Source organism: Diabrotica undecimpunctata, chromosome 2, assembly GCF_040954645.1.
Source record: "Diabrotica undecimpunctata isolate CICGRU chromosome 2, icDiaUnde3, whole genome shotgun sequence".
NCBI classification, from domain to species: domain Eukaryota; kingdom Metazoa; phylum Arthropoda; class Insecta; order Coleoptera; family Chrysomelidae; genus Diabrotica; species Diabrotica undecimpunctata.
In genome coordinates, this window is record NC_092804.1 from 21,367,985 (window position 1) to 21,385,192 (window position 17,208).

Sequence of the window (17,208 nt, forward strand, 5' to 3'; positions counted from 1 at the left end):
AATAAAAATTGTTATAATATAGACCCTTATGAAAATTTCTGAAGAACGCTACTGACAAAATCATGTTTTACCTATTAATAAACAACTGAAAGTTGTTGATCACATCATCACTTGTATTAATTCAATTATAATTTAATGTCACACTTTTTGTCCGTCAGAATTATTTTGAACTGTTTTCAGAATATTTTTCTTACGTGAATATTTTATTTATTTTTAAGTATTTTTATTGAAAACAATGGCATTTAATCCTTTTGGTCCTTCTGAAATATACGGCTATCAAACACTATGGCATACAATAGGAAATTATATGGCTCGCATTGAACAATATGAAAAGTCTTTGCCATTCTTTGATGAAGCTGTTCTGAAATGTCCAAATGATAAAAAGACGCTCATCGATAGAGGTAAAAAAATATTTAAGTCTTTATTAAAGCTAGTGATTTACAAGTTCTATCTCCTTTTTTTTAGTTTTTGCTTTGAAATTTACATAATTTTTATTAAATTAGCTTCCTATAATTGATAATTTTCAAAATTATCACCATAGAAACTGTATTTTGCGATAGAAGTTTAGAAATCTTTTTTTATGGGGATTACACACCCATTATGACTTTTTAATTTCTTTGTACATATTGTTATTGTACATATTTCATAACCTATTATACAAGTCCATGGGATTTTTTCAAATTTGCAATATATAATACCCCGCCAAAATCATCATAATTGGCTCGACAATCCGTTGTGGACTTTGGCCTGCTCACAAAGAAGTCACCACTTCTGTCCATTCCTGGCAACTTCCCTCCATCTTCTGACCCTTAGAATCTGTAGGTCTTCTTCCACATCATCAATCCATCTCCTTCGTGGTCGTTCTCTACTTCTTGTTCCCACTCATTTTGAAAATGTTAATCTCTTCATGTATTCGTGATCTGACATCCTAGCAATGTGTCCAGCTCATCTGAGTCTCACTTTAACGAATTTCACAATATCTGGATCTGTGTATAACTGATACAGTTTAATGTTGTATCTTCGACGCCATAGCTTATTCTCATTTACGGCTGCAAAAATCATCATTTTGTTATAAGGTCCACGTTTCAGCCCCATATATCAAAACCAGTCTTATTAAGGTCTTATATATTGAGCTTAACTGCACTTTTTATATTTTTATTTTTTAAATATTTCTGTAGACCGTGAACAGTTCTGTTTGCTCTTGCTATGCGTCTTTTTATTTCGTCGCTTGTCGTCGCTTGTCGCATTTACTAGCGATCCAAGATGTGTGAATTCTTTGACTTGCTGAAATGGTTGTTAATTTGAATTCTCTGTTGGATATTTAGGAGGGTTTTAGAAACCAACATATATTTGGGTTTTTCCTCGTTTACCACAAGTTCTAATTTACTTGCCGCGTCCGCAAGCCTGCTAACTATATCTTCAGCGAATGCGAGAATTCCCTTGCCAAAATCACATAGACCTTTTATTTGACCATGCGTACCCAGGGATCTTGTATCAAGGTGACATACATCAAATCTTTTCATACACCAGTAAGTATTACCCAAGCTGTCTTATTGTGTTAAAGGTTCGGCTGTAGAACCTTAATTGAGACCAATATGGTGCAGAAACAAAGTCCGCTACCCGAGTCACCTCTCTGCCCGTTTGCTTTATATTTTATATTTAGATTTAAAAAAATAATTTATTTCTTAGTCCTCTTGTGAACAAAATATTACAATAAAAAAGGACTGGGGTCAAAAGGCCCTATTTTGTTGTTTTGTTGTTCAACTCTGAGGTCAGTAATATCCAAAAGTTTTGGGAATACGTCTGTCATATGACACAATTTATTCTTTTGAGTATATTGATTAATATTTTTCGCAAAATATTTTCCTTTATAAGTTCCTAGCCTAAAGCCAAAGTAAACATTTTACGCTATTGTACATTTTCCAATCAGAATATTTCAGTCGCAATTTATGGAAAATAATGAATGACGCAATTTATGAATAATAATAAAAAATAAATTCTGAAAGAATAGAAACTAGACAGTTAATATGGTATGGACACGTACAGAGGATGGACGACAACAGATGGCCAAAAAGAGCTATGGAATACAATCCAAGTAATAGAAGGAAACGAGGAAGACCAGCCAAGTCTTGGATACAAGGTGTTATGAAAACCATGAAAGATAGAGCCATTGATGAAGACACCTGGAGAGATAGAAAAAGATGGCGATCGAAATGCGGGAAGCGGCAGAAGCTGTAGGATCCCCGCTTATATATATAATACTTGTGCATCAATAAGATAAGAGAATATGGCCATTGGCTAGCGGTTTGACTTTCTTTGTACCGTACATTATGTAGCATCTTTTTCCTGTTGTATCGGCAGCTCTTTGAGCCTTGTTATAATGAATAATTTCAGGTCTATATGAGCATTTTTCACCAACCACTTTTTAGTCAAAATTTTCGCTTGAAAGTATTATGACCCCTGGTCTTGGTTTTTGAACTTATACATAGAATAACGTTCGATGTTTTCTAAAGCAAACATACTTAGCAATCTTTTTTCTGAGGTATCGGTAGGAGACTTCTGGGAATACCCGTTTTTTTTTTCGAAGTGTTCAGCATAGAGTTATATTCTTTTCCCATAACTTGTCGGCAAGTTCTAAACTCGTTAAAAAATTGTAAGCTGTTATTGCAAACTAACAACTTTAACTATGAGTGTTTTCAGCTTTAGTATCTTGATTGCCTAAAAATAAATAAATTTATTATAATTAAAATTTTTACTTATTGGCAATTGAGGAACATATTATTATTTCGTATTTTCCAGATTTGTTCTTCATGTAAATGATAAAGAAAATATCAAATGTGTATTATATTGAAGCCAGTTTATCTACTGATTTTTGTTCTTGCTTTTAAGCAAGATATTCAGTTCTTTTGTAATTTGTAAGCCCTACAGCATGTCTACTAAAATTGGTTTCGAACGTTTCACTTTTGTATTTTCTGACAACCTTGACACTCACTTCCATCTTTAGATATTTATGTACGGAAGCGTTTGGTGTTAGCCACTGTTGGTTCGATTTTCTCTATGCTTTGACCAATAATAAAGACTTTTTTCTCCGACGTTCATAAAATTGTCTTCATCTTCTAAAACACTTGCTGTTTCCTCATTGATATTAGTATCAAGCTCTGGATATTCATGTTCAGCAAACGTAAATGTTCATCCTCATTCAGCCCTCTTTGATTGTATTGAAATAAAAACTCTCATGTTTGGAATTTTATGCACTATTCACACTATAGGACAAAAAACTATCTGACTTTAGTTAACTAAAAATATATCATTTTGTTGTAGGAAAAGTAAGGGGAAAACTATGCAACTTTCAAGGAGCTTTAGAAGATATTAATAAAGCAATAAAATTAGACCCAAAAGATCTAGTTTCTTTGGCCGAACGATCAGAAGCTGTGTACCTTAGCTGCGAATTTGAGGACGCAATAATACAGAACTACAGGCTTCTTCCTGTCCGACAAAAACCCGACCACTTTGCCATGGGAATTAGGAAATGTTCAACGGCTATAGAGAACTGTTTGGGTCCTGTTGCTGGATCTCCTCTACGAGATTATTTCTTGATTATAAGAAAATTAGCATGGCTAGAAACATTTAATGCTGGAAAAAGAGTAGCATTTGTTGCAAAAAATAAAAAAATCAAGAAGCCGAAAAGAAAAGGACGCGAAAAGAAAAAGATCGATGATGAAGAAACGTTCGATTCAAAATTACAAATAAAAGATAGCATTTACAGTAATCAAACAGATAATTTTGTAGTTCCACCTCTTAAACAGTCCTTTCATTTCTTCCCTTTACAAAATTATACAACCAATATTGAAAATTACATGGCGGAAACTTATTTGGAGCGTATGTACCGCGAAAAGGTGTTTGTAAAAGAGTTATTGAAAAAACCAGGACTTAATTGCCCAAACAAAGAAGGTTAGTAAATGTGGTTTTATGTGCAGCGTTTACCATAAGCAATGTATTCATTTTAAAAATATTTTTTATTATGCTAGTAAATTTTAGCAAATATTTAATTCAGATGTTTTGATTTTCAAATACATTAAACTAAATATATGATCTACTTAAGTTGTACTTCTTAACTCTACTTAGTAATATCTCTAAGTGGAATATAGAATTACTGTAAAGTACTTACATTTCAGTATGATTTTTTAGGTGTAAAAAAGTTGAGAACAATTGCTAAGGATTGCTACAATACAGTATATGATAAACAAGAAGTTTTAAGAACAAGAAGACCGTTTTATAATATTAAATACCAACAAGCATTTATATCTGGTAATCTAAAAGACAGACTGGAAGCTGAACTACAACTTCACCAAGAGAATACCAAGAAAGAAGCCGACAAAATAGTTGCGAGATTAGAAAAGGCTTTGACTGCTAACAACCTCACAGCTGTTATAGACCTCACAGAAAAATTGAAGAAATACTGCGATTCAAAATCAAAACGACTTTTACCAGACAAACAAATATACCTAAGTAAAATCTATGACATCCTACGCGATGCTTTCTATAGTGTAAATAGATTAAATCCAGAGCAGCCAAGATGGCACCAAGATAAGAGGATCCTGGTAGCTCTTGGACAGCCTATTAGTAAAGAACCATCGAGAGATTCTGTTATTGCATCATATCGCGCTCCACTTCTAGACTTTGCTCAGCACATTAAAATGTTCGAAGATCGGTTGGAAGCAGCTGAAGATGATACTGAGATGTTATGGTACTACCACGAACTTGCTAGGTATGGTTTTATAGAACATACATTTTTTCTATTATTTTAGTGCCCTGCTAAAGATATATTTAAGGAAATTCTGCCAACTAATAACTATATTACATTTACTAATGCCACAATACAGTAAGGAACTTTTTTCTTCTTCTTCTTCTTCTTTATCTTCTCCTTATTTCTCTATAGTTAGTATAGTTTACATTGAGTTAATATACACTCTGTATGTTTCACGGAAAGAGTTGTTTGGCAATTTTCGTGCGTTAGTAAAGAGGTATTTATGAGTTACTGTGTCGTAGCTGCAATCGCGTTATTCTCACTTGGTCTGGTCTGCTCACTGGATTTGGGTACTAGTAATTAGACCAAAAACTTGTTGGCAAAAACTATGAAAGCTCAGTTTTATTTCATTCTCGTAAACGGATAAAAGTACCTACATCATGCAGCCGTTGCCATTATCTGTCGTGAATTTCAAACAGGGCGTAACTCTTAGTCTGTAAGTAAAACGTGTGGTGTTAAATGTATTGAACTATCATCTGGACTTCAAAAATGGTGACAGCTTGACTATTACTGTGGAAAAAGTTTCGAAAATGTGCGGTGTGAGTGTTCGCAAAATTTGACATCCGCGAACAGACCCAGCAAGGCGAAGTGAAACCGGTACAAAAAAGAAAGAAAAACAGTTTCTAGTCCAATTCACTTGAGAATATTTAGGATGAGGGAGTGAAATCTCGAATAAGGAAAATTGTCCGTGATTTTTTTTAAAACAAACCACCAATCATCGACAGCATCATGGAAGAATGATGCATGATATAACAATTGGGATCATCCTGAAGGGGGAGAGAAGGTATTCTGTTCAATCTAGAACTCGCTGGTTTCCCCTTTTTGGATTGGGTATGTATATTAAAATAAAAGAAATGAAAGTTAAGGGACTGTATAAAACTCTACTGACCGAAAGCAGTAAAATAATTTCGTATATATACCACGTTATACAGAGAAATAATATTATACAAAAAAAAAATAAAAATATGAATATATATATGTCATATAAAAACAAATTAATAAACTGAATTCAAACGTATACTCATAATACACATTATGAGTTAATATATATATAAGGTAATAAAATACACAACGCTGTGATATACATACAAAAAGAATAGTGAAATTGTTATAATCTAATAAATATACAAATCTACGTAAAGGTTTAATGTTCTCAATAAAGTTCAAAAGTTCAAAATCGCGACACAATATGTAATAATTGGGCACCAAATAAACGTACTTAGCCCATGCAGCAACAAAATTGTGGTGTATTGTAGCTTACCCAATGAAATTATTTCAGCCACGATGAGATTGCGAACCCTCTGGTTCGGTGAAAATTCAGGAATAAAAAACTCGCCTTTTTTACAAGACTTAAGCGAAGTTTTTGTGGTAGAATGCACAACCCTCAAACCAAAAAAAAAAACACGTGTCTGTCGTTTGGGAGACAAAACTCGACTCACTTACGTGACCGCAATGAAGTGTGTCGACGCGCTGATCTTAACTTCAAGAACACATCTCCTGATATGGCATATGGAACTCGCCCTTGTTATCTCGCAGATGGCTCGTCTTGGAATGTTTAGCCCTTAAAACTGCTGTGCCCTTGTACACGCAAATCTCGTTTAAATATACTACGGGGAGAATCAAAACTAACAAAAAGTCTGTTAATATTTTATAAATGTTTATACACAGTTGCGAAACTGCAACAGAGTGAAGGATAATGAGGACCTACCAGCTTTTTCAAAATCCTCATTTTGTAGGCTACTAAATGACATGGGTTTTGAATATGGTAAAATATATCAAGATTCGATAATGATGGAAAGAAAAGATATCATATCTTGGAGACACAAGTACCTCAGACAAATAAAAACATTGAGGATGAAGGATAATGTAAACCTTGCTTATACCGATGAATCCTAGACTAACATAGGTGCTTCAGTCAAGGAATGGAGGGACATAACGATCCAGAAACCACGAGATGCCTTCATAAAAGGGCTCTCTACTGGACTGAAAGCTCCAACCCAAAGAGGTCCTTAGTTTGTTCTTGATGCTGGAAGCAAAACTGGTTTTGTAGCATGGGCCGAATTAACTTCCTTGGCCAAGAAGGGAACCGCTGATTACCGTGACGAAATTGACGGGGATCTATATGAAGAATGGTTTGGGAAGACGTTTATTTCAAACTTGCCGAAAGACAAAGAAAGCGTTGTCGTTTTTGGATAATGCGTCATACCACTCCCGCAAATTTGATTTCTCGAAAAAATTGTGAAAAAAATGCAAATCAAGGATTTACTAATCGAAAAGAACATTTTCTTCGAGGAAAATTACCTAAAAAATGTATTACTGGATACTGCGGCTGCATTTAGAGATGAGTACGAAAAGTACAACATTTAACAATTGCGGAAAAATATGGCGTTGAGATTTTGAAACTGCCGCCTTGCCATTGCGAGCTGAACGCGATTGAGATAGTGTGGAGTCAAGTGGCAAGGTACGTGGCTTCAAACAACGTCGATTTTAAAGCAAAAACGGTAGAACGGTTAATATCAAAAGTTAACTAACGTGTATGTAAAGAGCAGTGGCATAGTTATGTGAACCACGTCCAGAAAGTAGAAAAAAATGTTTGCGGTGGACAATTATCAGGAAGATATTGAACCGGTAATAATTAATAAAGGTGATTCAGAGGATGAGGATGATTTAAATGTGGATTGCGATTAGTATTAATTAACGAGAAATATCTCAGATTTAACCCTTATTTGTTTTTTTAGTACCATACGTACACAAAGTGCATTTGAGTTATGATCTTATTGTGTATTTTATGTATATAATTTTATCGTGTCGTATAGGGTAAACTACTTGCATTTTTTTTTTGTATATATGTATAATATAAGTATGTACGAGGTATTAGATATTTTATGTATACAGGAATTTTTATAGAATTAATCTGTTTTTTTTTTGTTTATTCTCTTATTTAACTCAATTAAATAAATGAGTAAAGATTTTTGAAACGATGCGCGTACGGTCCTGATTTCTTAGTCTATCGCCAAACTACCACACACCTACCCTGTGGCGACATGAGCGACATCGCTGCGCGCCGTAAGACAAACACCGCATTCTAACTGTGGCTTCTACTATATTAATGGTTTTATTAGGTGTTATTTTGATTAACTTTATTAGTTTGTATGGTGCATCTAGTATTTCAGTGTTTTCTACACAAACGCAGCGGAAATTGAGTAAAAATCAATAAATTTCTTAATACCACAGAATACACCAGCCAACAAGAAGCGAAAGCTTTGTCGGTACCTTTGATGTTCGTAGGACAGAAATTTCGGAGGGAGATTGACAGTTAAACTACTTAGTACACTAAGAAAAGTAATGAGTAAGTCGTTCAAAACAGTAGTAAAGTTATAGTTACATTGAGAAACAAAGTAATTATTAAAACTGTTGGTTTTTAAGTAGATCTGTTCTGTATGAATTGTATTTTTTTCTGTAAAATTGAATATAACCCATATATCAATCCTGTACTGATAAGTAAAAAAGGTCTTAAATTAAAATATCGATTTGTTTTTTTTTTCAAACAAATTAACGTACTAAAAGTATTTTAGTACGTTAAAAAACGATAAAAAGCGATTGAATTTTTTAAGGTATTCAAATATGTATATGTATATACGAAATATGTATAACAGTATTATTCTTTTTTAACTATTATATTATCCTTTTTTTAAATTATTATACTTTTTTTAAGGTATTAAAATATGTATATGTATATATAACATGTATAATAGCATTATTCATTTTTCACTATTAAACAACACCGGTACAACACTTTTCAATACGTAAACAAACGTCAGTTTTTATAGGTTGACAGATAAACTATTTAGAACATGGCGAATTCCCACAGAAATTTGGATTGCGAAAAAACCGTTCGTTTCGCTTCTTGTTGTGTGGTGTATTCTGTGTTAATACTGATAACTTTTATTTCTAGGTACAATTTGTTGGCGAAAAAATATGAAGTGGCCAAATCGTATTGTACAAGATGTGTCCTGCTAGCAGAAAAAAATAACGAGTATCAATGGTATATTAACGGAACGGTTTTACAAATGAGAGTATGTATCAAGTTAATGAATAAAAACGATGCTATAATAGAAGCTAATAAGGGTATAGCTATGGCCAAGGAACTGCACGATAAAAATTTGGAGAAGTATTTGCTAAGGTAAAATATTTAGGCAGAAGGTTATTTTTTCTTAAACATGTTACTAAATTGTTTAACAATTATAGTAACATAAAACACTTTTAATTTTTGCCCCGACTGCTTTATTATTTTTAGATAGAAATTAAGGGTTTTAATAAAAGGGATTGGCAGTCCGATGTAACTTAGATTTTAGACCAAACCTACGATATATCACATATAATAAAAGCTTTTTGCATGTCAAATCCCTTCTCAAAATGTATTCATACTTTACCATGTAGTCCTCTATCGCTTTTTAATATTAATTTTTGTTTATCAAAACTTTGTGCGCCACTGTTATAGATGTTGTCGACATCTGTTTTGGATTACATAACATCTCAGGCGATACATAAAATATAATATTCATTGAAGTATTTCCCAAAATAGAGAGTTTTCTTTTTAATATTTAGGATCAGGTAATTCTAACAAAATACTTCTTGAAACCCATTCTTTAAAACTCCCACTTGTATAATGATAAATGCCAATATCGACGCCAATCCATCAAGAAATAATTCAAAATCTTACCAGGATCTACAACAATTTTGAATAAAATTAATATGTCTAGGCTAAACACAAGGTAGTTTAGAGTTGTGTTATAGGAATAGCACCTTTTATCAGAACGAACACACAGAGCTTGGTAAACGGGAGATGGTTCTTGATAACTGGTCCTCATAACACACCTAACTTTCACTTATGGCTCCACGTACCACACCTGGTACGTGGAGCCATAGGAGCCATGGAGCCATCGTGCAACTGCATTTCCCCATGAACGAAGGGCTACGGACAGATGAGTAGTAAGTTGTAAAACATCCTTTCAAACTGGGGTTGAGAAATTGGCCCCAAATTCGAATGAATTAAAAATTTCGTAAACAACGGCATGGGGATAAACAAGGATGGGGAAGCACAAGTAAAAGAAGCACACCATTAAATATCCACAGCGATATGCCCTAGTCAATCAATCATGTCAATACTCAATACTAAAATAAATTCCGGAGTCCCTTAGTTAGGTCTCCAGGAGGACAGTTTTAAGTACTAAATTGTAATAAATTAAAATGCAGAAAGAATATCGAGATCTGCACAGGGAATGTCAAAACCTTATACAAGGCAGGAAAAATCCACAATGCAATACAGGAGATGAAGGGAATGCATATTGAAATTAAGGGAATAGCAGATATAAAATGGACAGATTCTGGAGAAGCACAAGTGGAAGATCACAAGTTATACTACTCGCGAAAACATTATGAATCTCATGTAATGAATTATTCATTACATGAGAGTTCATAATCTCATTATGAAAAATATAAAGTTGGAATAATCTAGAGATGTGCAATAAGACTCAGAACTAGTTGTAACTAACACATACTTCCAATTATCACCTGGACAGCTATACACGTGGAAATTGCCTCAAGACAAATTTGATTTTAATAAATAGAAGATTTCAAAATAGCTGAACATCTGTTAAGACTTATTTAGGAGCAGACATCGTTAGACAGACCACGTTAGACTGGTGATGTTAAACTGGCAAGTGACTGTGATCAGGGACGAAATAAACACAGCTTACTTCAGTTGTATTTAAGTTGGGTATCAGGCGCCATTTTGTGAAATATCCATATATTTATGTCCTTTCCGTGAATTATCTGGAAGTATTGATCAAAGAGAATGTTGTTTAATAGTCTTAATGTTCTTTGACATGAAATTAGTTTAGTAAGATTATCACAGGAGAGTCTCACCTTCCTGTGTCATAGATATCAGATCCACAAAAACTACAGCCGTCTTTTGATGTTTTTGGAAACCCGCTTCTATATACGTAGTTAGACTTAGGACCTTGTCTAAGCAGCTTCGATTAGGTATGAAACCAGCTTGTTCGAGTGAAATACTATCAGGAATTTGTGGGCCCATTCTGTTTTAGATAAGTCGTTCCAACAGTTTATAGCAGCAGTTGAGAAGTGGTATGGGACGATAGCTTTCAACTTTATCGTGGAGTTTATTGAATTTTAATACAGCAATTACTTTACTGTTTTTAAATTCTTTTGGTATTTTTCTTATGTTTCCTATTTCGTATGTTTTCTATATACGAGAGAAAGAAACCAGTCTGTTGAGCGTACTTTTCAATTATCCTAGCCGAAATTAGCTATCCACATCATGGAAAGTGACGACTTGCATAAAAAGGATCAAAAAGTTTAGGCTGAAAACAATTAGAGTGTCGTCTCTAGATGAAACCAAAATATAAACAACTGATTGAAAGAAATCAAGATGGTTTCTTTGTTAAAGTTGGCAAAGTTTCTGACGATCAAAATTCCGAGCTATTGTATGTACCAATACATTTCCACTATAAATTTTTTGTCAGTCACATGCCTAGTTCTATAAAATTCGTACACAGGCATACTTAACATTTACCATAAACGTCTGTAAGTTCAGGTCTACTCCTTGTTTATCCTAAATATAAAAATACCATATCCGTGGTAAAATAATGGCTATTAAAAATGTCTTAATAGGCTTCTAGTCCAGAATCGAGTCGCTTGTATATTCCTTTGAGCAGTATAGCAGGATATTAGGAATATCATTGTGTATATATCAAATTACAGATACTATTGAAACTGATTATTGCATGACGAACGTCTACGACATCAATAAAATTGTCTAAGAGATTTTAGAGTGAAAAGTTTTGTTAGTTGCTATTATATTTTGATTTAGGATTTAATTTGGATATTTGATTGTAAATTACTTTAATCATATTATCTTTTTTAAGGTGCATTCACGTAATATCAGATTTGGAATTCGACGACCACACCGGTAGGAGGCAATTACAAAAACGCCAAGAGAAGATTTTGGCATTGATGCAAAGCGACAAAATTAAGTCAGAATTCTCACACTTGTTCAGAATCATGTCTGCTCAACCAGATAGTAGAAGAATGAATATAATCCCTGGAATGCGAGTAAAGAAGAGGGACAGTGCACCAACTAGTAAGTTAAGGTCTAGCAAGTCTATGGCCCGTGAGCACGAGGGTTTCATACAGTTCCACATAAATAATAATAAGATAAGGTGGTTTACAAGTGTAACTTGGGTAATGGTTATTCTCCAACATAGAAGAAAATTGGACGGTCATAACCCTTTTCAATCAATCTTCTTCTTTATGTGCCTTATTAAAATTTTCCAACGTTGGCGATGACTATGCCATATAAAAAAGTTGCTCTACGTCTCTTCTTTCGATCATGTCTCGAGTATCCTTCTTCTTTAAGTTTCATCTTATATCAAAAGTTGGAAATCATCATGGCTATGCGGACCCTGTTGACTGCCGCTCTAAATAGTTCTGCACTACTGCATTCAAACCATTCCCTCAAGTTCTTAAGCCGCAATATTCTTTGTCTTCCCACATTTCGCTTTCCTCGAATATTGCCTTGCATAATAAGCTGCAATGATGAGTATCTTTGCCCTCTTATAACATGGTCTAAGTACTCAATTTTTTGTTCTTTCGATAGTCAATATTATTTCAGCTTCATTTCCTATTCTTCTAGTAACTTGTGCGTTTGACATTCTTTGAGTCGATGATATTCGTAGGATTCTTCTGTAACACCAAAATTCAATGGCGGCCAACTCATTTGGATGCACTTGTTTTAATGTCTATTCTTTCAACCCATAAAGAAGAGTAGTGAATAAGTAACAGCGAAGCATTCTTAGTCGCAGTCCTAACCTCATATCCCGACAACAAAAGAAACTTTTTAAGTTTAACGAATAATGCACGTGTTATTTCAATACGTGTCTTAGTTTCTATGGTTTGGTCTACATTTGATGTTATCCATATTCCTAAGTATTTGTAGGTATCCATACTCTCAATTACTCCAACTGATTATGCAGGGAAAGATCCAAAGAAGGAGAAGCATAGGGAAGCGTAGAATGTCATGGCTGCGCAACCTGAGAGAGTGGTACGGATGTACATCAAATGAACTTTTCAGAGCAGCCGTCTCAAAAGTCCGAATAGCTATGATGATTGCCGATATCCCCGCGGAGATGGCACTTGAAGAAGACACTCTCAATTACAATATCCGGAACAATCAATTTTGCTGATTTTTATTCTTTGACAAGTTGTTAAAAACTTCTCCATTGATAGATATAGCTTCTATTGAATCTTAGAGCACTTTTTTAAATACCGCTTAATTGTAGACATTAAAAAGTGGTGGTGACAGCACGCAACTCTGGCGGACTCATTACAAAATAGTCTGGTCAATTGGCTATGCAAGCCCATTAAAAAAAAATGAAGTTTAGACGGGCAAAAAAAACAATATTTCCGAATCTCCAATTTTTCTTCGGATGGAAATTTTACTGATTCTTCGAATGCAAGTATTCTTCTTATCAAGTTTCTTATATCTACGTTAATTCTAGGATTTTTAAATCATTTCCACATAAAAGGTTCTGTCAGGTCTTTCACTAGTGCCTTCATGAATTTGATTCGGGATGTATTTTCATTATTTTTGAAACAATTAGACATGACAAATACATTGACACAACTCATGTCTACTATTTGATAAAAAGTAGCCATTGGCCCACCTCGAGTTCTCCTAGATGAGCTGTAAATAATGCATTTCTCATCTAGTGCATTAACGCCTAATTTTGTTGAATTATAGAATATTATTTCAGATTCGTTACTTTTAACATCCGTAGCACGACAGTGATGCATAGACGAAATGAAGATTACAGCCTTGGTTCTCTTAGGAATACATGAAACTAGCGTTTCATGTTTTAAAAATCCATAAAATGTAGAACCAACTTGTTTTTGTTTGTTTGCCTTAATTTCTGGAGGTATTTCCCTTTTTGATTTTCCCATGGTTCCCACATAGGTAAGGCCTTTGGACTGTAACTCTTTCACTAGCTGAGAAGAGAAGCAAACCAATTATCTGTAATAATATTCCTATTACTGCCAAATAGAGGTTTTCATAGACGAATTACTGGTTGTGTGAGTTTGGTTAATTTTTTTCTGAATTTGAAAGACCAATTCCATCCGAACCTTTTCCGGTATATATATAGCCATTATAGGCAAATTGAGTCTTAGCATCAGTTTTCAACATCAGTTTTATGCCATATTTTCGTGGCTTATTTGGTATCTACATCACTGCATGAATTTTTCCCAATGGTAAATACATCATGACAATTTTCAAAAAACATTTCAAAAATGTCATTAATATGAGCCGATGGTGTTTCTTTTAGTCTTTCCTTCCTAGATGTGGCATCATCAAACCTCAAGCAATTTATCACAACACTAAATCGTTTTCCGCTCCTAACAGTCCTAAAAATCTCTCTTCCGGTTCCATCTGAAGTAAACATGGCGTCAATATCTTCATCATTGGATTTATTATCAAAGCTCGTATTTCAGTACTATCCGTATCTTTCAAATCTCTTCGTGTCTCTACAGAAAACCTTTATATTGGTATACTTCACTACAGTATTTATGATAGCTTCAGATATGAGAAGGTTCAATATATCTTCTGGAGTGGCTATATCTCCTAGAATACGAGCAAAACCTTTTAATCCTAGTAAGGTTATTTACATGTTCATTTACCGCCCACTTTGTCGATCTTTCCCATAATAGTACTCTTTTCCAATTTCATCCTCATTCTCTTCGTTTATTCTTCATTAATATTTTCATCATTTGAAAAAGATTATCATCACTTTCACTTAAAGGTTGATATTCATGTTCTTCTTTGATATCATATCCATTTTCTATATTAGACAAATCAGATTCTTCCTCATTATACCATCTTACAACAGTACTTTCAACATTATTGTTTAATGGATTAACTTTTTTTGATGTTAAATCTTTAATTTTATAACAATTACAAAAATTACCCTAACGGCGAGGTGGAGTCACTGAGACTCTGATTTCTAATTCACAGTACCCTAGCTGAATACCCAATGGATACCAATAACTACCAATAGTGACTTGAAGGTACATGAGGGCGCGCAAGATTCAAAGTAACCGGGAAAAAGTTACAACAACTTCTAAAGTACTAGGACTCTGCGTGACTCCAGCTCATAGGTTACTGATTAATATAATAGTTTTTCATTTATCATTGATATATTTTGATTGATATATTTTCTGTTTGTTTCTATTTATATTTTCTAGATCATATTGTCTTCTTTCCTCTATCACTGCTTCTGATAAAAAGGTTTCTTCCCAGTATTTAGTTATCAAAAATTTAGCCATTTTTACTTTTACTGCAATATTTCATTGTAGCTACATATATGAGTTGGTTAAATGTTAAATGTTCTCGAACATTCTACTAACAAAAATATCTTCTTTCAGAAAAACGTAGTGAGACCAGGTCCTATGCTTCAAGAAGGAGTAGCCCGTTATCCGGGTACTAACCTATCAATGGCAAGTGGAAGATTTGATTGATACAGGCATATCTTTCCGAAAATCCGGATTGTTTGCCTATTTATTGAATTATGTATTGTACCATTTAAAAAATGAATGATGAAAAAGAGTTCAGTCCAAGATATTATGAATCATAACAAACGCGCATTGATGGGACTGCTCAACAAAATCAGAAATTATTAATTATGACACCCATCAACTTTTGAACAATAATCGAATTGTGTTACTTACGGATCTCCTGGACAAAAATATCCAAATACACGGATTGATATGATAAATTAGTAAACCCTTATATTATTTTACGACTAGAAGAAACTACTTATAGTATTTAGAGTAGTACTAATTATATTTATGTATTACCTGTGTATTGCATGTAATAAATATAAATAAAAATAAGAAACCATGTTTCAAAAGTATTTTAGGTCCAACCATAGGTACTTAGCGCTGTCAAATCATATTTAAACTTTTCTATCTACTTGTCCCTCACTTTTTCCTACAGAAAATAATTCTAAATGTTTGATACTGGCACGTGACAGAAAAAAATTGTATCTTAATAATATTTTATACTAGCCACATATTAAATTTAACTACCGTGGCATCACCACGAATCTGTCATGTGTCATGTGTCACCTGTCAAGTGATTCTGGCCTTCGCCAATTTTTCTTCAGAAATCTATTCTTCAATTTTACTACGCCACCTCTCTGTAAAGTCACTGATTTTATAATGCCAGATAAAAGCATGCGGTTACCATGTAAACGACACGCAATTACTATAATCTTTTCAAAGCACATAACTCTATAGACGTTTAAAATACAAAACTTACCATTGGATTGGTTAAGTATTACTCGTAGATACGTACCTACTACATAATTGTTTTTGTGTTGATGGTTAAGAAGTTAAGTTGAGGTCTTAGCAAAAGACAATGAATGTGTGTGAATTAATTAAACTAAACTTTATTTCTGAGTTTGACGGACAAGGTAAAAAAAATAACGACATATGCCTGTATTCAATTCAAGACCAGTGCAACCTGGCTGTTTAAATTCAAATATGGTTGTATAAATTAATCAATACATTTGTCCTCCCTGTATTCCTACGATCCCTATAAGTACCGCCATCGGGCTCGTGGAATGCGTCCCTTTGAAAGAGAAGAGCACCAGTCGTTGAAAAGAAAAGACGCAACCCGGCAAGTGAACCCATACACGCATATTGAATTGATTTCGTTCGTTGTTTTGTAGTGCAAATCCTGGTAATTAGACCCAGCGGTAAGTTTTTACCTAGTTTTACCTAAACCTATAAATTGTCTTTGATTGTTTATTGCAACCATTTAAATTTTAATAATTATTTGCACCAATGAGGAAAAGTCCATTTTTTCTCGCCAGAGTTATCGAAGGAATAGTTCTGTTAATTAAGTACTATTAATTTGTAATAGTACATTTGTTTGTTAATACCCCACACTGGCTATAAAAATCGAGCGGGCTCCTAAACTGCCCATATACACCATTTATCTGTTCTGATCTCTACTTCTTAAATTCCAATCTTACAATAAATTACATCAATTATAAAAATACAAACCAACCATCCACTAAAATCAATTATATCAAATACAATATATAAATTAAAAGAAAAATAAACGTTTGGTCCATTACACAAGCCAGTACAGGAACTATCTAATGCGTAATAAACTTTAAGTTGGCTGTTCTTCATTTTGTTTATCGAATTAATCAGATTATCAACTCAAGAAATCACCATCTAAGTATATACAGATGCACATATATACTCCAACACATGTTTAAGGTAGGTTATGTTGATGCATCTTAATTTGGTTGACTCAT

The 17,208-nt window shown here is 33.7% G+C and overlaps 2 protein-coding genes across 2 annotated transcripts in view; one reads left to right on the plus strand and one right to left on the minus strand.

The window, feature by feature from the left end:
* The window catches only part of Syn (synapsin), a 340,086-nt gene that overhangs the window by 58,517 nt on the left and 264,361 nt on the right, over positions 1-17,208 (minus strand). The gene's annotated exons all lie outside the window — the stretch shown is intronic.
* LOC140433231 (outer dynein arm-docking complex subunit 4-like) lies at positions 104-15,775 on the plus strand. The gene is made up of 6 exons (XM_072521273.1): positions 104-401; positions 3,322-3,951; positions 4,189-4,768; positions 8,763-8,990; positions 11,755-11,969; positions 15,305-15,775. Exons 1-6 carry the CDS (start codon positions 236-238, stop codon positions 15,364-15,366), a joined length of 1,881 nt encoding a protein of 626 aa, XP_072377374.1. The 5' UTR covers positions 104-235; the 3' UTR covers positions 15,367-15,775.